This window comes from Sorghum bicolor, chromosome 6 (genome assembly GCF_000003195.3).
Source record: "Sorghum bicolor cultivar BTx623 chromosome 6, Sorghum_bicolor_NCBIv3, whole genome shotgun sequence".
In the NCBI taxonomy this organism is placed as follows: domain Eukaryota; kingdom Viridiplantae; phylum Streptophyta; class Magnoliopsida; order Poales; family Poaceae; genus Sorghum; species Sorghum bicolor.
The window spans coordinates 50,350,685-50,373,021 of record NC_012875.2 but is presented as its reverse complement, the minus strand read 5'-3'; the positions used below and the strand labels follow the sequence as shown (position 1 = coordinate 50,373,021).

General features: G+C 42.8%; 3 protein-coding genes across 3 annotated transcripts; 1 reads left to right on the top strand and 2 right to left on the bottom strand.

Moving 5' to 3' along the window:
- Positions 3,594–5,668, bottom strand: LOC8064454. Its single transcript, XM_002446719.2, has 4 exons — positions 5,496–5,668; positions 4,297–4,358; positions 4,037–4,095; positions 3,594–3,928 (listed from the first exon to the last, which is right to left on the bottom strand). The coding sequence occupies exons 1-4, from the start codon at positions 5,570–5,572 to the stop codon at positions 3,914–3,916; spliced, it is 213 nt and encodes a 70-aa protein (XP_002446764.1). The 5' UTR covers positions 5,573–5,668; the 3' UTR covers positions 3,594–3,913.
- On the top strand, positions 7,607–10,609 carry LOC8075908 (protein trichome berefringence-like 7). Its single transcript, XM_002448099.2, has 5 exons — positions 7,607–9,225; positions 9,315–9,507; positions 9,596–9,789; positions 9,873–10,031; positions 10,113–10,609. The coding sequence occupies exons 1-5, from the start codon at positions 7,952–7,954 to the stop codon at positions 10,453–10,455; spliced, it is 2,163 nt and encodes a 720-aa protein (XP_002448144.1). The 5' UTR covers positions 7,607–7,951; the 3' UTR covers positions 10,456–10,609.
- LOC8064453 lies at positions 14,917–22,112 on the bottom strand. Its single transcript, XM_021462344.1, has 9 exons — positions 21,899–22,112; positions 21,722–21,783; positions 20,715–21,572; positions 20,556–20,622; positions 18,202–18,950; positions 18,044–18,116; positions 17,150–17,938; positions 16,846–17,049; positions 14,917–15,304 (listed from the first exon to the last, which is right to left on the bottom strand). The coding sequence occupies exons 2-8, from the start codon at positions 21,753–21,755 to the stop codon at positions 16,998–17,000; spliced, it is 2,622 nt and encodes an 873-aa protein (XP_021318019.1). The 5' UTR covers positions 21,756–21,783; positions 21,899–22,112; the 3' UTR covers positions 14,917–15,304; positions 16,846–16,997.

The following is a 22,337-nucleotide window of genomic DNA, read 5'->3' as shown; positions in this document are numbered from 1 at the left end:
ATCCCATAATATTTGGCTATTTACATACATTGGTATTAGAGGCACGCACTCCTACGCACAAAGAGGATGGAAAGACAGCTAAGGCCTTGTTTAGTTCCGAAAAGTGAAAAGTTTTCGGTACTTAGCACTTTCGTTTATTTGTGATAAATATTATCCAATCATGGACTAACTAGGATCAAAAGATTGGTCTTGTGATTTACAGCTAAACTGTGTAATTAGTTTTTGTTTTCGTATATTTAATGTTTTCATGCATGTGCCACAAGATTCGATGTGACGGGGAATCTTGAAAACTTTTTGGTTTTCAGGGTGAACTAAACAAGGCCTAAAGCAAAAGAAAAAGTCATATCCGGCCATATGCTTGTTATTTGAACACTGTGTGTCTGCTTATAAAGTTTAACTGAGAATATCCACAGCTTATATGGACACAAGCATTATTTTACACTTGTCTTGGTTTCCATGCCTAAACCTAGGAATGCAAATATTTTGGGTTTTTTAGTTATTTGCCACCACATGCCATCTTTATGGATGGGTTCTTGCAGATTTGTCATTCCTGGCCTACTGTCAGTGATTCATATGGTGCCACATGTTAGATGTCACATCCCATGACACCTCCATGCATGGAGCATGACATAGTGTGACTTCTAACCAAGCAGTTGTTGAAATGTCTAAACTCATTATGTCTGTGTGGTGTAATACTTTAAACTACATTGTTTTTATAGTTTGCGTTGGGCTATTGGCCCCGATGTGTGTCTCGTTTCCCATGCGAACACGTTTTCACTTGCTAGCTTGGAAGAGCCAATTAGGCTCACCTAAGCTGGCAAGGGTAGCTTTGCTAAGCAAAGCGAGTCAAGGAAATCAAGCTAGCAAACTAAATAACCCGTCGTTGCACGTTTGAGGATAGCCGTCATGCCGACACCAGATCAGGACAACACGATCATCGAAGACGACATGGTTGGCGCCGGATCTGGCCATCATTTGTGCCAACGCATGGAACGTGTGCAGACAGAGGTGAAGTGTAGCAAACTAACGATGCATGGAACATGTGTAGACAGAGGTGAAGCGGAGCATACTAATTTGTAAGAAGAATGGGTGGAGACGAAGGTTAAGCTCCCCGTACAGGTCGTAAAGAACCGCACACGGCCTGAGAGAGAATAAACTAAGCTCTAAACACGTACGTTCCTTATATTTTTTTTCAAATTGATTTTTAGAGAAGGTTATTTTCATTATATCCACAGGTCATACTATTGTTCTCCAAGTTCACTTCGAGGCTTTCTGATATGTTGCCTTCTCAATGGATGACTATTGGATCATTGGATGCATCCTTTCACTCGTATTAATACTAAAGAGACAGTTCAGCCCGTTCTTATTCATACATTTCACACTTTCGAAAAATAATCAACATAGTTACAGATTATCAAGAATTACATAGTAGTTAATGAAAAAAAGGACAGGAGATCAAAAGCTCTGCGCCTACTAATCAGGTGCAGAGAAACTTAAGGCCTTGTTTAGTTCCCAAAAAAATTTACAAAATTTTTTAGATTCCCCATCACATCGAATTTTTAGACACATGCATAGAGTATTAAATATAGACAAAAATAAAAACTAATTGCACAGTTTGGTCGGAATTGACGAGACGAATCTTTTGATGCTAGTTAGTCTATAATTAGACAATATTTGTCAAATACAAACGAAAGTGCTACAGTGTCAATTTCCCAAAAAAAATTAGAACTAAACAAGGCCTAAGACTATACAACAGTTCCATCAATTGAATGACTTCCAGAAATCCTTCCAAATGTCATTCATAAATCGGACCCAGACAAGAACCTGAAAACGACCTCACTAAATTACGGACGTTCACCCATATCAAATCAAACGATCAATTTCAGACATACCTTATTTTGAAAAAAAAATCTCACTCCTTTCTCTTTTTGGCAACTACCCGCACATGCGCAGTCCGCACTTCTACATTCATGCGCGCTTTCTACATTCATGCGCGCTTTTTAAGGATGTCGGTAGAAAAAGAGAAATATTTATTTCAAAATACTATAACTTCTGAACGGCGTATCTTTTTTTTAATTTCGTCTGCACTGATGTGTTCTACACGACAAAACGAACAAAACTAGACCCCACTTGCACATGTTTCAAAGATTTATTCTGCTACTAATTTATGTATATTAAGTTACATCATATAACTTATGCCATGAAAGTTATAAAATATAACTTATGCGAAAAACTTAAAATCTTAAGAGTTATAGAACACCTTTTATGTATAAAAAGTCATTAAACACAAAGGAACGAATTAACTAACTTGTGCCAAAACTGCAAACACAAAAGTAATTAATAGACACATAAATAAACCAAATTCTAGAAACACAAAAATTATGAACACAACTTATATAAAGTTAGATATATAAGTTATATTTAAAACTTATAAGTTATATAACTTGATGAATGACTTAGATGTAAAGTTAGGTGTATAAGTTATATTCAAAACTTAAATGTACAAATTAGTATCACAACATATTAGTAGAAATATGCAAAGTTATATGTTATATGTTATTTTTATAAGTTATAGCCTATAAATTATATGTTATTCTATAATATACATAAATTACTAATAAAATAAAATTCTTCGAAACATATGTAAGTGGGGTCTAGTTTTGTTCGTCTCGTCGCATAGAACACAGTGATGCAAATGCAAATAAAAATAGATACACTATTTAGAAGTTATAACATTTTGAAATAAATGTTTTGCTTTTTTCAATATGACAACAGCGATGACGTCAACGCAGGGGAGGGAGTTAAGCTGTATCGTTTGTTATTGGTTCGCTGGGAAAAGAAAAGGAAGCGAGAACAGAAAAGGAAAGGAAAAGACACGATCGGATCGTTCGCTGGGAAATAAAACTCTAAACGACCGGGAAAGTGGAATTGGGACCTGAAAAACTCAATGTGGGAACCAGCTTCACTGCTTGAAGTGCTGCAAACAGATATCTCTGATCAGGTATAATGAGACAATTATATATGCCATATATCATTTCCTCCTAATTTTCACATTAGGGTTTAGACGAGTTTTCTATTAAATTATTTTGAATTTTCCTCATCAGGTTTGCTCATATGAATTTATAATGAGGCAATTAGATGTCATATCATTTTTCCCTAATTTTCACATTAGGCTTTAGACAAGTTTAGGATCGGCTTAGAACTGCCCTGCACCATGCTTTTCAGCTTTACTTCACATTTTTTTGACAAACAGGTGCAGACCATCACAGTTCTTTAAAATTATGTTTTTTTTCTTTTTCCAAAAGTGCACCGTATGAGTTCAAATTTAAACTAACTTGTTTACAAATCATAGTTTTAGAACTTGTTTATAGTTTTCCGTTTTTTAAAAAGGTGCCCATACGAGTTTAAATTTAGCAATACACACCGTACCACCACTTCAAAAACATCACCTGTGATCTCGTCTAGCAACTGTAGTACATTCAAATTACTCATCAGTGCCACAGGTAACTACTTCAGTTACAGTTATTACGAACATTTTTAGGCAGTTACCTACTACCTATGGCACCTTGGATGGGCCACTTCACTTGCATATATACTCAAGGTTACCGCACGCATTAAGATAGTTCTACAAGATGTTGTTCAATTCTACATTTCACACTTTTAACTAAATTAACTAAAAAATAAACACAGGTACATCTTATTAAAATGCATTATACATGGGACATGAGATAGTGTTCCGCGTCTACTAATCAAGTGCAGAGAAACTGAAGACTATACAACGGTTCCACAATTGAATGACATCCAAAAATTCCTTCAGATGTCATATTCATAAATAGGGACCCAGACGAGGACTAGAAAAACTCAGTAGCAAGATTGTCAGCATCATCTTGTTGAATCGATGTGTGAACCAGCTTCAATGCTTGAAGTGCTGCAAACAGATCTCTGATCAGATATATTATATATATAGCACAGAGAACTACCACAACCAAATAGTAACGGAAGTATGCTACAAAAGATAAGTTATATTTTAACTTACATCTTTCTCGCCACGAGCTTCCTTCAATTGCTCGGATAATTCCTCCCTCACTTCCTTAGCTGAAAATGAAAGTCGATCATCATTAGATTTGATGAATATTACACAATTGACACAAGCAGCGAAAACTAGCAATCTGATGTTCAGCCAAAACTAGCATAGTAATAAAATAGGTACGCAAATACTCTATTGATGTTCAGCAGTACTTATGTCTGAGTAAAACACAAAAGGTAGAATTTGCGGCAATCTGATCAGAATCCTACCTTTAGACGATAGGTTCTCAAGAGTCCTGTTGGTCTTCACAGCAAACCTCTGGAATGCACGGCTGCAAAATATCATACGACAATCAGTAATCACTTCGCCCAAGCAAGCTCCAACCCAAAAACTTGACTGACTAGCACAGCAAGTACATTTATTAGGATATATAAGCTAGTAGAATGTAGTTCCTCGACGTCCAGCAGCATCAAACAGAAATCTGCCCTGGATAGCGAGAGGAACCACTGAGACTTTTGCTTCACCTTTCCAAAGCTCATGAACCAAAAACAGCTCATGGGCATGAACCAAGAGAAGCGGAACAAACTAAAACCATACTATGGAGAGTGAACCAAAAATAGTACCAGCTAATAAACCTATCATACAAAAATTTAGAGCATAAGATTCATGACAATTGACAACTCAGTCCCTTAGATGTTCTTTGAATCATGCGATCATCTCCGCAAGAATCATCACAGGTCTGTAACTGTGCAAGGACTCATCACTGTTACCAAATACACATCACTTCAAATGTAAGTATTAGAAAAAGTCACCAACCAGTAAACCTATCAGAAAAAAATATTTGGAATGATGAAATCATGACAACTCAGCCCCTTAGATGTTCTTTGAATGATGCGATCATTACCGCAACAATCATCACAGGTCTGTAACTGTGCAAGGACTCATCACTGTTATCACAAACATCATTTTTCAAATCTAAAGAACTCTCTGAACAGACAGAAGCAGTCCCCAAGTTCTAACATGTGAAAAGTTAAGCTGACCATGATGGTGACTGCAAGGAATCATTGCAGATGCGTTAGGGTTCATCACCGTGGTGGACAGAACTCGAAACTCGAAAGCAATCCATACAAGACAAGAATAATCAATAGCACAAAACAACTTTCTAACAAAGCCATGTATGTAAGAGCCATGCGGTGCCCTGTTCATGCGGAAGATCCGAAGGCACACGATAGAGCCGGCCCAAGATACAACGGGATTCTGTAGCTTCAAGGGAACGAGTCCATTGGGAACCGATCGGAAAAACCAATCCTCCCAACGACCAGATGACGAAGCGGCAACGAATCGCATCAAATCCAATCAAACCAACACCAACATCGATCGTAATTAACCGCGCGAGGCAGCGAGGCGCGGGTAAACGGATCTAGGGTTAGGGTAGCAAAAGGGGAGGGCTGAGAGGAGGTGTGCTTACTTGTTGGCGAGGCCCTCGACGAGGAACTCGTTGACAACGTAGCTCAGCGCCCGCCCGAACAGGTTGCCGCCGGCCATGACGGAGGTCGGAGGCGAGAAGGAAGAAGCTTCCGGAGACGGGAAAGGGCGTATCGTAGAGGGCTAGAGGCGGCGGGTCAATGGAAAGGCTTTAGCTGGGCCAAGACTTATATAGAAGAATGGTCGGAACCCTAGAAATAGTTTTTTTTTTTTAGGAGAACCCTATCCCGAACTGGATTTGGGCTTCTGGTGAGGAGACGCGGCAGCTTGATGCGCGATTGGGCTTGAAGGGCCGAAAATTTACGCCGGGCCGAGATCGCGTATGGCTTTCCGAATAGTTCTTTCACTGAAAATAATTTTTAAACATTTAAGCTTAAAAAACAAACATTTTAAAGCTAGGAGTTTTTTCAGCCTATATTTAAATAGTCTGAATCAGGTTTCAGGTTACCCTCTATATATTCTTAAGTTCGAAGTGCCGAGATAAGTTGGACATGCTCTTTTTATCGGTTCAAAAAAATGTTGGTGTGGAATTCTAGATCATCAAATTCACTCGTGAAGTTTTGTTCGAGTAATCGTCAAAATTCCGAACTGTTTTATTCGAGTTGAAAATATCAAATTCACGTGGGGAGCAACACTTGTTTTTGGCGCGCCCAGCATAACTCTGCTCTCTCTGAACTTGAAACATGCTCTCTCGCAAACAACAACAAAAAAAAACAAATTCTATCTGTAGCTACTCTCAATCTCTCGTAAAACCTTTAATCTCCTCTGATATTCCACGTCAGCGAGAGCCCCATAGAAGAATGGAAATCTCTCGAGATGAAAAACACAGTGGTGTGACATGACTTAGAGGTGGGATTTGGAGAAAAAAAAGAAGAGGAATTGTTTTCTCTATTCTTGGCAAAGAACGTGAAAAGAGGGAAAGGGGACATAGCAGAGTGAGACAAGGACTAGAGGAGCCCAGGAGGGTGCACTGGCGTGGTGTTTAGGGAGAGTGGCGGCCCACTTGCCAGTGATTGGAGCAGGTCTGTTAGATTTGCAGGTGCGGGTAGGTTATTTCTTTACCCGTTATCAAATATTCATCAATTGATAGTTGTGCCCATACCCGTGCCCGTGGGCACAGCTTGGTGCCCGTATCAAAACATTACATTCTCTCACTATCCTAAGAGCAGCTCCAGTGTGCATTGAAACCGAACCATGGGGAGAGAGAAGAAGGAGTATGGTTCGCTTTCACCACTGCAAGTATCGAACCAAGCAAAGCGATTCTTAGAAGCGGCTCATACTTTCGGTTCGAACCAAGCCAATAAAAAATTCAGTGAATCGAGTTACTGTCGTCCTTTGGGCACTATTGATGGACAGGAAACAACATGGATGCTACATTTTTTACTCTTTTCTATTCTGCTGTGGCCCCCCACCAACACTGCAGCACTCGAACCATACGTACCATCCGAATGTTAGAATCCATGTCAGCACATAAATCGAACCATACACTGGAGCTGCCCTAACCATATGGATAGTTTGGAAGCAACACAATTAGAGATTTTTTCCAGAAACAAGAGAAGGCAACAGGATACATCTTCTCTCAAATACATGATGAAGCCCTCTCTGTTGTTGAAGTCTAGCTCTCATTGCTATTGAATTGTAGGGGCATCTCTAGTGGACGACGCTATCACATGACCCGTCGCACGTTTGGAGTTTGCGTTCTCGAGTGGTCTATTAGAATTGGGTTGTAGGCGTATCTCGCATAAAACTCATCTTCTTGTTAATATACTCCTTCTCTGTACCCATAAAGAAAGTCATTTAGGACAATAACACGATCTCCAAATCCTAAGTTTAACTCCTTGTTTCTATAAAAGTATTTATCAAAAAGTGGTGTGTGTATATATATACTTTTATAAAAGTATTTTTCAACACAAATCTATTTATATAGTTTTCATATTTCTAAATTTAACAACTCGAAAGATATACATGATTTATATTCTCAATGTTTGACCTAAACTTTTTCAAAACAATTTTCTTTATGGGTATGAAGGGAGTATGCCGGTAATCAATTGGGAGCTTTGTTTTTTTTTAAAAAAATAATAACACTTGTTTTTGGCACACATGACACATGCTAGTATTTTGCAAGGCATTTCGTACTTGCGAACCGCACTCTGCATGCGCCGAACAGGCCTGGATCCGGGGATCCGGATCCGCTCGTCCTTGACCGCAACTGCACCTCGCATGTCCCTTCAAGCTCCCGCCGGCGCCCTATTCCTACTCGACAGTCGACACCTGGACTCAACGCCGCCATGCTCGAGTGGACACCCGATCCATTCGGGCTCAGATCAGTTGATCGCTTCCTCTCAAGTGGTTTGCTTGGACTGACAGACTGCTCGTTTCATTCGTTGCGCGGCTGCGACTGTGAGCGGCTGTGACTGTGAGCGGCTGCGCACGTAGCAAATGGCCGGGTGGAGAAAGGCGTGGCTGTCGGTGCTGGACCGGGCCGCCGCCGCCGGCGGCGGTGGCAGCACCGGCTCCCTGCAGGCGCACCTGCAGGGCCTCCTCCACTTCCCGTCCTTCCTCGTCCTCGCCAGTTACAAGCGGGGCGGTACGTACGGGAGCGGCCACGTGAGCGGCAAGGCGGTGGCGGCCTGCTTCTCCGTCGCGCTCGCGCTCGCCTTCTTCTACGCCTCGGTCACCGGCTCCTTACCTTCCCCAGCCGCCGCTTCCTCCTCCTCCGCGCTTCTCTTGCCGTGGCTGTCGTCGAACTCGTACTCGTCGTCGCCGACGTCACCGAAGAAATCGCTTCCTACTACCGTCACTGCGGGCGGCGCTGCCGATCACCGGACCGACGCGCGCAACGCCACCGTGGTGTCGCGTCGCGTGCAGACCGGCGCGGTGGGGGACTCGTCGGGTTCGGAGGTCGGATTGGGGCAAGAGACGTCAGCGCCCCGGCACACGGGCGGCGGCAGCGCGCAGGGTCTCCCCGTGCCGGACGCCGGAAACGCCACCGTGGGTTCCGACGCGGAACCCACCAGTAACAGTAACCGCACCAGAGAAGACGAACTGCAAGTGGAAACCGCGATGCCGATGCTGCAGTGGCAAAGGACAGACGGAGCCAATCGTCCTTTCCACGACACCGTCGTCGTCGGTGCTGCCGCCGGTCAGCAAGCGGCGACGAACACTGACGACGTCGCCACCGGCAACTCCAGATACACAGGGACATCAGAAGAAACAACCAAGAGCGCCGCCGCTGGCTACGTCCAGAGCCTGGCACGGCGAGCGGCTCTGCCATCACGGTCGGAGCGGAAGGCGGAAAGGCGCAGGCGCAGGAGAGCCGTGAGGCACAGGCACCCGAGGCGACGGAAGGAGATCATGCTCTCGGCGCAGGATCTCGCTGTCGCTGCCGAGCGGAGCCACGAGGAGATGGCTGGCGTCAAAACCAGCTTCGCCGTCGGGCCAGGCAATGACGTGGTTGGCGTGAACGCCAGCACGGGCGGCGTGGTCGGGGCCGGCAACAACCGTGTCGTGTGGACGTCCGGCGTGCAAGACCTGGTTTCCTTCGCCAAGTGCGACGTGTTCAGCGGAAGGTGGGTGAGGGACGAGAGCTACGGGTTCTACCCGCCCAAATCGTGCGCACTCATCGACGACGACTTCAACTGCCACAAGAACGGCCGGCCGGACAGTGACTTCCTCAGGTGGCGGTGGCAGCCGCACGGCTGTGACATTCCCAGGTACTCTCCTGTGACATTTCTGAAACTGAACCTCATGTCATGTCATGCGATATCCTCACAATCTCACGACGAGACTCACCTCGCTCCAGGCTGAACGCGGCTGAGTTCCTGGAGAGGCTGAGAGGGCAGAGGATCATATTCGTCGGCGACTCGCTGAACCGGAACATGTGGGAGTCGCTGGTCTGCATCCTTCGCCATGGCGTCAGGGACAAGAGGAACGTGTATGAGGCATCGGGGAAGAACCAGTTCAAGACCCGAGGATACTACTCCTTCAAATTCAGGGTACAGACGTTTGCCCACTACATGACATGAGATGAGGACTCTTGAATTCATCAGTTTTGTTGTTCTGAGTGTTGTTACTTCATTGCAGGAGTACAATTGCTCGGTTGATTTCATAAGATCAATATTCCTCGTCAGGCAGATGATCCGCGAGGGGAGAAACGGTACTGAAGATGCAAAGCTGAAACTGGATGAGCTAGACGCGACGACTCCAGCATACCGGACTGCAGACATCATCGTCTTCAACACCGGTCACTGGTGGACTCACTACAAAACATCAAGAGGGTACATTGTACTTTCTAGACTGATGAGTATCATCAATCGGACTTCACAATTCAAACATTGCTGAAGTACTTATTTGTCCACAGGCTGAACTATTACCAAGAGGGCAACCATGTGTATCCCAGCCTTGACGTTTTGGATGCATACAAGAGAGCTCTAGTCACCTGGGCTAGATGGGTGGACAAGAACATCGATCCAAGAAGGACTCAGGTTGTATTCAGAGGATATTCCCTCTCACATTTCAGGTAAGACATCGCCACTATGCTGGGTGATTATTGGCACCATATTTTCTTCACCTAACAATGATAGATTAATTTTTGCAACAGAGGAGGGCAGTGGAATTCAGGAGGGAGATGCCACACGGAGACTGAGCCAATATTGAATCAGACATATCTTACTGAGTACCCTGAGAAGATGGTAATCCTGGAGCAGGTCTTGAGGCAGATGAAAACTCCCGTCATATACCTCAACATCAGCGCACTCACCGATTACCGAAAAGATGGCCATCCGTCAGTCTACCGGGTACGTTATGATACAGAGGAGGAACGGATGGCAATGGTGAAAAGGCAGGACTGTAGCCACTGGTGCTTGCCTGGCGTGCCAGATACGTGGAATCAACTGCTGTATGCTTCGCTGCTTCAAGCAGGCAAAGGCTCCTGGAAATTATGAGAGGATGGTTACAAAAAAAAACATTACACATCATCAGACATCTATTGCAGATGATTCATGAAGCTCTGATCTGTAATTATTTGCAAATCCAGCATTTTCTGTAGACCCATTCCTAGCGCAAAACATTTAGCACAAGGATAACCTTTTAGATTTCGTTCCCCTCTAGTTCATGTACTGATGTACATATGAGACATCTTTTTTTCGAAAGATCCGTTACCGGCTTTTATTGAACTAGAAAAGAGCAAGTTACAGCATGAGTTAGCGGCACAAGGCGCGCCGCTATCACATATTGCCCAGGACCCAGAAGCCTGGTCCCAAGCCATCCCTGAACTGATAACAGATTTTTTTTGAGGGCATACAAGCTCATGTAGAATATAATCTGTAGACTGTCTGCGAGGGCAAAGACAAGCAAATGATATAACAAGCAACAATTCATTTATAGTAGAATGTTTCTGGAGTACACATGAGACAAACATTGTCATCAATGTATACACAGATCATCACACATGAATACTTAGGTTATTTGTCTTCCACCTGAGTAACCTGACACAGCTAGGAGGTAAAAAAAAAAAGGGAGGACGCCTAATGGAATCCGCCATTGCCGTATTGTGACTTGCCGGTTTGTGTGTACCTCAGCTGACCACTAGGGAGGTCAGAAAAGGCACCATGAAACTGAATGCTTCTTGAGGAGCTCAGTTTCCACTAACCATCCTCATGCAGCTTTAACTCTCAAGAACCATGTAGATGCTCAAGCCATGCATCTTCCATGGTCTATGGGAGTTGTGAACAAGGGGAGGGGAGAGGGGCTAGTTTGTACCCAGGTGAGGATGATGAAGTCTGCTGGTGATACTTGTCCAGATATATATTGCAAGAACTGGGAATCCCCATGGTGGCATTTTATATTGGCCAGCGCACAATGTTTTAGTGGAGAAAGGACAATAAAAGTTGGACCAAAGTTTAACGTTTTAAGTGCTCATTTGCTGGAACTCACACCAGTGCTGTTATTACCTCATCAGATGTCAATTCGAACTATATTCCTTCTCCATACAAATTGCAAGTCCACTTCCCGACCTAATGTTATCCGAAAGTATATTTTACTCAAGAGAACATTGCCTAACCTAATGTACGATCCGCTGGACGCCTGCAAGCACTACAAACTATTGACTACCTCTTTTACAGCATAGAAAATGTACCTTGTTATCTCCGCCATTTGATTTTTATTCATTGGTTTTTGTGCTTTCAGTTTGTCCAATAGCCGATATATAAAGCTAAACACCACTAGATGAATTCTCTCTTCATGCAAGGTGTCCATATCATTTCCCACTAAGTGACCCACTAAATATTCTATCTCTTCATGCAAGGTGTCCACATCATTCTCCACTAAGTCCATATCATCACATATTAATTACAAAAAAAATAACCATGTCATCTATGTAATGTGAAATACTTTAAATCTTTAATCTATTAACATACAAGTCATGTACATATACCATTTGTTTCATCACCAATTAATTCCTCTATAATGTAACTAAATATTTGTTTTTATTCTATTAGCTTAGCAGTTTTTTACTAGATCTAATAAAATAAAATACATGCAAGTCAAATTCATATGTATACGTACAAATAGACTAAATACCATATAGTAATACTATGTATATAATGATTTATTTTTAAGAAAATCCCGCAGCAACGCGCGGGGAATTTACCTAGTTATGTAGATATACAAGTCCCTTATCAACCTGGTGCTTAAGCCTCATCATTAAGTATTATTTATCAATAAATGATATTCAATAAGTGATATGGAACTAAATCAATTGACAAACAATAGGGGAAAGAAGTTGCCTTTACATAAAGCAAAATGAACACTTTCCACCTTTAGAGCTACTCCTTTTAACAATGTGGAACTAGAGCAATGTGGCCTTCCTGTTCAGCCACTAGCTCATTCTTATCCAAAGCATTGCACTTCCTAATTTTGAAGTGTAATAAAGCAGGATGGCCCTCCATCTACTTAAATCAGCTCCTGATACAATGCTATTAAAGTTGACAAGATCTCAGTTTCATGTAAGATAACACTATCGAGTCTCTCAACTAAACTATCCTTAAGTATTCAGAGATAAATTCAAAAGATCACCTGCATGTAGTTAGTGGATGACTGTTTCCACTAGGACAGGGAGGAAATCACTACCACCTATTGTGGAGCGCCACCATAGTGGAATTTAGTTGCTGGACACAAGTGGACCACCAACGATTTCTGAACTAAGGGCACTCACAATGCAAGACTCTATCACAGAGTCCAAGACAATTAATTATATATTATTTATTGTATTTTGATGATGTGGCAGCATATTTATTGAAAAAAAAGGGTAGAAACATAAGATTCTAAGTCAACATTATTCGAGGTAATAATAACTTTAAACTCTATGATAAAGTCTGCATTGTGAGTGTCCTAACCACCAACAAGATTTCTGACTATGACTCCTTTTAATACATGGCAGAGATGTGAAGATAGTGAGTAACCCTCTCAGAGATGCACTCAGTGAATGATAAGAACCAATGTTCCAGGTCCCTGCCAGTGTCAACTGGTTACCACTAGTAACTTGTTTTTGGCGAGGAGGTTACCACTAGTAACTGAGTATGGAACATTATTGATCTTATCAAAACCATCCAATTTAGTAATTTACAATTTTATGGAGGACACTCTATTATCAATTGGCCAACCACCTGCCTTCCCAAAATAAAAGGGGCATCACGGATCTTAAACCTTGAACGTTTTGCGCGTGCATTGAGACTATGTTGGTTATGGCTTCAATGGCGATAGAAAGAAAGAACTTGGAACAAACTGGAATTGCCTTGTGATAGCCGAGATCAAGAACTTTTTTTGGCATCCACAACAGTAATGATCGGAGATGAAAAAATCCGCCAAGTTTTGGGCTTCTTCTTTAGGCACAAGGGCAAACACTAAAAAATTTAGCACCGACGCTCTTCAGAAAAGCTAAAATGAAAAATATTACGGTGCAAAGGCTCTGCAGAATAATAAGTGGATTGAGCATATCAACCCAATGTTATCGGTGGCCGAACATTAGGAGTTTGTATTGTTTGGAATTATGTTCAACAGATACAACTAGATGAGAGCAGAGAAGATAGTATAGTTTGACGATGGACAGTGGATGGGGTATATACTAAAAAAGCGCCTACCAAGTTCAATTCCAAGGGACCTTAAGCAAGTTGAAAATCACACCCATTTGGAGACAGTGGCTTGGTTTGTCGGTCATCGGTAACATCGGGATCAACGGATCGCTACACAACTATTGGCGTAATGTCGGGTCAGGATTGACAAAAGCCAAGGAATAGGCGAACTTTTCAAAGCAAGAGTCTACAGCCGAAGAAAGTAGCTTTCTTATGCAAGGAAGATGTGGAACAATACCGAAAGTAGCAGATAGTTTTTCTTCTCCCAAATGTTCGTTTTCCTGTTTTTTTACGAGACCTAGGTACATACGCATACACTTATATACATAAGTGCACACTCACTCCTAAGAACGCACGCACACACATCCTACCCTTATAAGCACCTCCGAAGAACCGAGTTGGACCGGCAAATCTTGAGCTTGATGAAGTCACCATAAGCGTCTCGCTGTCGATGAGGCACGTCGTCTACTACCCAAAACATAGCATCATTAAATCCTGAAATAAATTCAAAAAAAATGCGAGCATCCATGTTAAATAAGAGACTTGAACGTACATGGATAGGTTCCATCACAAGAAACTCAACCAGGTAATCTATGATTCTTAAGTGTACAGGATAGAGTAGCAGACCATTGGTTAAGGTAGCGCTCGAGCTGTTTTCTTTAACAATTTTTTTTTCTGTTTTCGATCTAATAAAAATCTGGCAAAACTTTTGCCACCTTTCAAAAAAAAGTAATTTATTAATGGATATCCAATATTTCGCAAATGGGCACCTAATCTGCATCGAGGATATAAAATAGTGATCCAATATTAAGGCCCTATTTTGGATCGCCACAAAAGCGGAGCAACTCGAGGAACTCTGCTGGGCACGTCTTCGTGGTGAGCCGCGCCTGCACAGATGATCCAGCCATCTAACCTGAAGGATCGACGGCATTTCACATGTCAGTCTCAATGCATCTTTCATAAGAGTGTCATGCACATTAAATAGAGTGCCACATAAGCAAATTTGCTGACTTAGTAGGGTCATTAAATGAAGGAGTTTTATCAGATGAGAGAAGAGTTTCATCCCCATGAAACTCATGTGGCTCGGTTACCTAGTTTATAGTTTTGATAACTGTGTCATGAAACTATGCATTGAGACTGGTCTTACACACTCTTTGGCCTCCATGAATGCCAGAAAAATCATCAGCAAAATCGCTCATGTAAACACATGGCACACCCATAACTGAAAGGGTGGAACCTGTTCAGAGCCAGCAGACGAATAGTTTAGCTCAGAAGTTAACGCTACAAAGCATGTTCATGTTGGTGGTCATAAATCGAAATGCGCCCGAAGCGCCTTTCATACTCCTGAAGTAGGAGAACGACCGTGTATTAAAGCAAAATACTGAACTACATATCAAACGAACAACCTAAACATTCTCAGGGAGCATTCACAGGTTTTGGTTTTTCTACAGCAGGAAATCGAACACGTTGCAGCCTTGCAGGCTTATTACACACATAAGGATTTCACCGGAACAGACAGACCCGACTTGTTCAGAACAGGAACAACCATTAGCAATAGGCAGCAGTCAGCAATAGGCTCCTCATGAACAGGTTCCAGAATCCTGCGGCTCAAACTTTCAGTCGTTTCATAAGGTCATCATCCATATAAAAGCCATGAAGGAACCTGCAATAAATGCCGGTCGTTAGCATCCCCAGAAGAACAAACACTTCTAGCTCAGATTTCAGAAATAAGGCCCTGTTTAGGCCTTGTTTAGTTTGCAAAAATTTTCAAGATTCTCAGTCACGTCAAATCTTTAGTCGCATGCATGAAGCGTTAAATATAGACGAAAATAAAAACTAATTACACAGTTTACCTGTAATTTGTGAGATGAATCTTTTGAGTCTAGTTACTCCATGATTGGACAATGTTTGTCAAATGAAAACAAAAGTGCTACAGTAACCAAAACCCAAAAATTTTGCAAACTAAACAAGGCCTTAGTTCTCCACCTAAAAAATTTTCATCCATCCCATCGAATCTTTGGACACATGCATGGAACATTAAATGTAGATAAAAAAATAAACTAATTACACAGTTTGGTTAAAAATCACGAGACGAATCTTTTAAACCTAATTAGTCCATGATTAGCCTTAAGTGCTACAGTAACCCACATGTGCTAATGACAGATTAATTATGCTTAATAGATTTGTCTTGCAGTTTCCTGACGAGCTATGTAATTTGTTTTTTTATTAGTTTCTAAAAACTCATCTCAACATCCTTCCGACATATCCGATGTGATACCTAAATTTTTTTTTATCTTCCATCTAAACAGGCCCTAAGGTACTTGGACTGCAGACTGCAGCAATATCATTATTGGGGAAGCGAATCTCACTCAAAGTTCAATGATAGTAGTAAAAGAGACCCAAAATTCCATATCCAAATCTAGAGAAACCACGAAAGTGAACCAGGAGCTCATCATTTAACACATACAGAGCACTTTCATTCCAGAAAACTAAAATGTAACAGATTATTGAACGTAGTATATTTTCTAAATTAGTTAATGGATTTCAGTGATCAAACAGCAGTCTATTAGCAATGAATAACTGACAATTTGATTTATGTAGCATTTGATTTCAGTGAACAAACATTGATGAGCAGGGGAATGAAATTGTTCCAAAGATATTTCAGCAGCTATATGCAAATCATAATGGAAAAAAAATGAGTAGCCTGTAGACTATTAGCACTGCAGGTTAACTTCATCAGTAAAGAAAATAAGAACTTGCACAGCAGCAATATCATGATTGGTGGAGCAAATCTCACTCAGAGTTCAATAATAAGAGGAAACCAGAAGAAGTCAATAACCAAATCTAGAGAAGTCACATCTAATGAAACAAACAGATGGCCAAAAGTTGGTTAGCAATTAGTACACAGATCATTTTTTTTTCTCTTGATCGGACCAAGAGGCACGTTTCTCATCAAGAGGAAGGAGGAACAAACAACATTTACAAACGCAAACAGCCTAGGTGGCGAGGGGCCAACCGAAGCAGCTTGCAAGGAAGCCTAGCTACTGGGTTTCAGTCTAGAGTACACAGATCATTTGATACCAGAAACCTAATATCTACCAGTTTCTTGTACTTATGAGGCAACATTTTTTTGGGGTTCTGAACTACAGAATACAAGTCAAACGAACAACCAAAGGACACATTATATTCTCAGGGGTCACTCACAGGTTTTCAGTTAACAGCAGGAAATCGAAGACCCCGAAGGCTCATCATGCAGATCAAAACAGGCAGATCCCACTTGTTCAGAACAGGGACAACCATTAGCAACAGGAAACAGCAGTCAGTAGCAGGCTCCTCATGAACAGGTTAAAGAATCCTCAGGTCAGTCGTGTGATAATGTCATCACCCATATCAAAGCCACAGAGGAACCTGCGATAAATGCAGTCGTTAGCATCGCCACAAGAACAAACACTTCTACTAGCTCAGATTTCAGAATAGCCGACAACTTCAATAGGTTCTTAGTTCTTACCATGTATCGTCTGGCTCGTCATTCTTCATGTCCATTCCATTTCCACAGTCACACATGGTTGATTGGTGTATCAAGATCCCAGGTAGAGAAGCTCCAACATGTGCTGGGCGAATCGTGACCTGATTAGCCCCCTCTTCGACCTGCCAAGCTATGTACTCTCTACGAGTCCATCCAGGAGGGATGACAGACTCTGAAGATGCACCGCCACCCTCCTGGTCATCATCCTTCTGGCCATTATCGTAGTCCGCATCCTTTGAGCCATCACCCTTGTTGCACTCTGTAGGTAGCTCGTCAGGAGCAGGTGCCTCGGATGGCCTCAAATTCATGCACCAAGAGATACGTGAAAATAAGTCACATTCTCTTTCAGGTGGGCACGAGATTACGTTGCACCAGCGTATCACCGTAAGATTATCCCCCTCGACGATCAGCTTGAATACTGGTTCATGGAGATCAATCATATTTTGTAGACCCATATCAAGTGCCCTGGCACTGGCCACAATCTCATCCACATCTCCTACTGGACCAGCATAGTAGGACAGAACCTCGCCTTTGTCATTGTGCAGTATGCCACCAATGCAGGCCGGGGTGCCTTGGGAACAGCCAATTCCATGGAAGTTGAGCTTAACCCAACCCTTAGGTGGCGGGGACCATGTCGTCCGTTTCATCACTGGCAGACGATGACGAAAAACATGGCCCCAGAATGGAGTTACATCATCCTTGAAAGCACACTGATCTCTGAATGGGCGTGAGATTCGCTCTTCCAATTGCATACGAAGGGAAGCCACATGACTGAACAAACGACAAAATAAATAATGATGTTTCCACTAAAAACAATCGGCTGTTCAATCTCATTATTTAACTCAGATGCAGTAACACAAAGAAAAAAATTCTTACTCAAAGGAAAGGAATGAATTATGTTCCAGTTCTAATTTGAAGTCAAGGTGAATTTTTTCCTGGAGTGTCAGCCCTGTAAAGTCAGATTCACCAATTTTAAACAAATACACCAAAAAGAAACCAAAGTATAAGCAGATATCTAGAAGCAGAACACATACTTGGCAGTTTTGAGTATATGTCTGTGTCATCATCTACTTCAAGAAATTCCAGCTTCAGTCCAGAAACACCAACTAATCCCCTGTCAGAGTTTTCCAGAGAAATGACTTCATGAATGCAATCCTTAGTTGCCAACAGGAACCTGTCTCTCTCCAAAGAAAGAGAACCCACGATTCTGGTACATCCACAGTTCCAGTTTTCAAATTCACCAGAAATACTTTCCCCGCCATCCTTAAACCCATAGGAAACCAAAACCATCTTATTCAAGTACTCAGGAGAGAGGTTTGCCTCGATTAGGTTACCCACAAACTTCAGTCCTGGAACATAGAAAATTGTTGGCTTCTCAACTCTTCTGTGGCGCTGCTCGTTAACAAGTAGAACTCTTATTCCCAAGTCAAAGCAAGATTTGACATCAGCTGGAGAGAGTGCTGGGTCATATAATTCAATGTCACCAACCGGAAATATCTTATCTTCCTTTAGAAGAAGAGCGAAAGCTAGCTGATACTGAGACTTCACATCAAATTCAAAGCTCCCAAGGCCATAAATTACCAGCGTCATGTATTCATGACTTCCCAACATTCTTGATATGCAATCTCCAATGCTCGGATTATCCTTAAGCTGATCAATAAACTTTGTATAAACTGAACTCCTCTTAATATCCAGCATAGTTTCATGTACTTCTTTAATTATGCTCACTGCTTCCATGAGGTCCTTGTCCTCAATGTATGCATCACTAGGATTCAAATGACATCTAGTTTAATGGAAAAAAACATAATAGGAAACAATCAATTAGGTTTTTAACGATAATAACAAATGTAAACTTGTAATGACAGATAGGACACATTTAATTTACAGTAGTGTTCTATGCTCTCCCTATAACAGTATTTTATATGGCTCATATCCTCATGTTTTACATATAAAATCATAATAGAGAAATCAAACATCTCATAGACGTATACAGTTATTTCTGTTTTATTTTTTTATTTTCAGATCATTACCTTAAGTAAAAAACTTGCACTGCAGTAATAATATCATGATAGGTGAAACAAATCTCAATCAAAGTTCAGCAATCAGAAAGAGCCAAAAAAAAACATCCATAACGAAATCTAGTGAGAGCCACAAATGAACAAGGACAAGTGATCATATGCTTAACGTCTAGCATACAAAGATCCACTCCAGAAACCTAAAATGTACAAAATTCTTGCACATATTGTGGATTTCAGTGATCAAGCATTAGGGAGGAAAAACTAATTCACAAAACATTTCAACAGGTACATGGTCTTAGGCCAATCTCAATGCATGTTTCATGAAAGTGTCATGCACATTAAATAAGGTGCCACATAAGCAAAATTGCTGACTTGGCAGAGTTATTAAATGAAGGAGTTTCATTAGATGAGAGAGGAGTTTCATCCCCATAAAACTCATGTGGCTCGGTTACCTAGTTTATAGTCTTGGTAACTATGCCATGAAACTATGCATTGAGACTGGCCTTACTGACGTCTTTATTAGGAGATATATGGATATTTTAACGGACGGTTGTACTTCCCAAGATGGCAGGGGGGGTTGAATTGCCCTATTAGAAAATTCCTACAAGATCACAACACTAGAGCAACTTGTCAAATTCTGAAACCCCTAAATTGATTCTATTCCTAACTGGGTTTGCAAGCCTTGACAAGTCCTATATTTCTAGAAAAGTAAAAACAACAAGACAGCCTGCCATGGCACCCCCATGGCTACGAGCTGGCACAAGACAGCCTGTCACGGCACCGCCATGGGCTCCGGGCTGGCATCCCTACCTCCAATCGGCCCAATCACCATAGCTCACTTCTTGGTGAGCATCAAGTATGATTTGATGTCCCCGATCTTCTTCACGACACGATGGTGACCAAATTGTTGTGGTGTGCACATGCTGAGATGCGCGGTGACAACGTGGAGCTAAAGGGCAGCATGGAGGCATATTTGATGGCATGGTTTTACAACCAGCTGCAGTAACTGGCTCTGTGACACATCTTCACCACCTTCGTCGAAGATGATAAAGATACCTGCTCGCGCGCACACAAACACACTGAACACGGTGTAATTTGCTGACAGAACACAACTTTTCTGAATCTATCTTGCAAATACATACGACTGACACAACTGAACCAAATTGTTTCAAAAAATGGCGGCGATATGTGCACCACAGCCTCCATGAGATATGCCATCATCCAGCGGCTCAATCGTGACGCACGTGACTCAGACGCACAAGGATGTTGTTGATCAAACACCAGAACCGAGCAAAAGCTACGAACGAAATGACACAAGCAAAAACAAAATTCTAGGAGCTGTGAATGTGCTTGGATTGTATAACACTTACCCTGTTAATTGTGCATCGTAGTTCATCTCGATGTTCACTGTGCTCCAAACCCTCGTAGTATGATTATCTGCAACAAAGAAACACATAACATCAGACCCCAACTCCATAAAGCCATGCACAGACATATATGTTATATGAATAATTATGTGGAAGAACAACCTGGTACAAGATGGTCCATGCCAATTTCAGGATCAAAGTGAAACAGATGAACTGAAAAGGAGCTGGGAAGAGCACTAATCATGGCATATCTCTCTACATTAGCAACGCAGTGCATGCATCCACACTGCTCCTGTGAATCGTCAGACTCATTTGCTAGTTCATCATAAGGACAATCATCTCCCCAGAAGCCATCAAGCTCCGAGCACAGCTCAAACTCATTCACATACTCCTTAATTGCCAGGAGCTTCCTCACCTTCTCCCTCTGCTCTGTGACACCAAACTTCTCCTGCTTGGATATGCTGAGCTCAAGCATCTTAACCATGGTGCCAAAGCTGTGCCCAAGCAAGACGATCTTGCCGAGCTGATCCGCGCTCCAGTTCAAGGTGAGCAGATTTTTGAAGAAGACGTGGTCCGCGTACGGCATGAAGATGAGCGTCGGCCCACAAACTTGCCGGCACTGCTGGATCGACGCGGTAACCACACAGCCCAACTCCTCCATGGCCCAGCGCGCCACGGGAGCAATGGTCGGGCACACCAACTCCACGTCGCCGATCGCGTCCGGGAACGCGACGCGAAGGAGGAGCAGAAGAGCAAGGCGGATCCGCGGCGCCCAGCTGTACTGCACGCCGCCGAGCCCGTAGGCCACGACGCGGAGCCGCTTGGCGTCGGAGCCGCCTCGGACGCTCGCCAGTGCGTCGCGGAACGTGGCGTCGGAGTCAAAGAGGCTGTAGAGCTTGGCGAAGAGCCTGGACGACACAGCTAGCTCCAAGGCGTGCCGCATGGAGGCCACGAGCCGCGCGTGATCGCCCATCACGAACTCCTCCATGGCCAGGCCGGACAACGAAGAACCCACGCCACCTGCGCGCTCCCATAGCAAAACGAGGATCACGGCATGGAAAAAGGGCGGATATTCGAGCAAGGAAACGAAACCCCATGATCGACACGGAATGGAAGACGAAAATAAAAAAAAACCTTTTTCTTTATCGGGGTGGAAGTTTGATGCTTACCGCGTGCGAATCTTGCTTCCTGGTCAGGCACCATTGTCTTTTCTCCGCCACAGCGCCAGGATCTGGAGCAAAGAGAGAGAAAAGGGAATCAGCTTCAGTGATGCCGAGGCACGATGGATTGATGTGTGCAACAAACACGCTCTTAGGATGGGGGAGAGAAGTTCATGAATCGATTACCAGGAACAGAAACAGGGGGTGGTGACTGGTGAAGCTGAATCCTTTGCCATGGAGTTGCCTATCGACCACCGCGGTGGGGATGTGTGGGGGGATTCCCCGCACAGACGCACAGGGCCTTAGGTAGGGTTTTGTGCGGGGTGGGAGGAGGAGGATGAGAAGAGCAGCGCGGAGGTGATGCAGAGACCAGAGAGGATTCGATGCAGCACGGCTTGGATGTCGTCCACACCGTGGATCATGTGGCCTGTGGGCTGTGGCTGCTTGATGGAGACGCGATCGAGATGGGCCGTGAGCGAGACTGAGATGGCCGGAAGGATGGGCCGTGAGCGAGATCGTTCGTTATTGCTCACTAGATACGAAATTTTGTAGAGAGGTTAAATCTTTGTAGCATCAGTCATTTTCTTTCTCCAAACACTCTTTTCTAAAACTCCGAAACACTCTT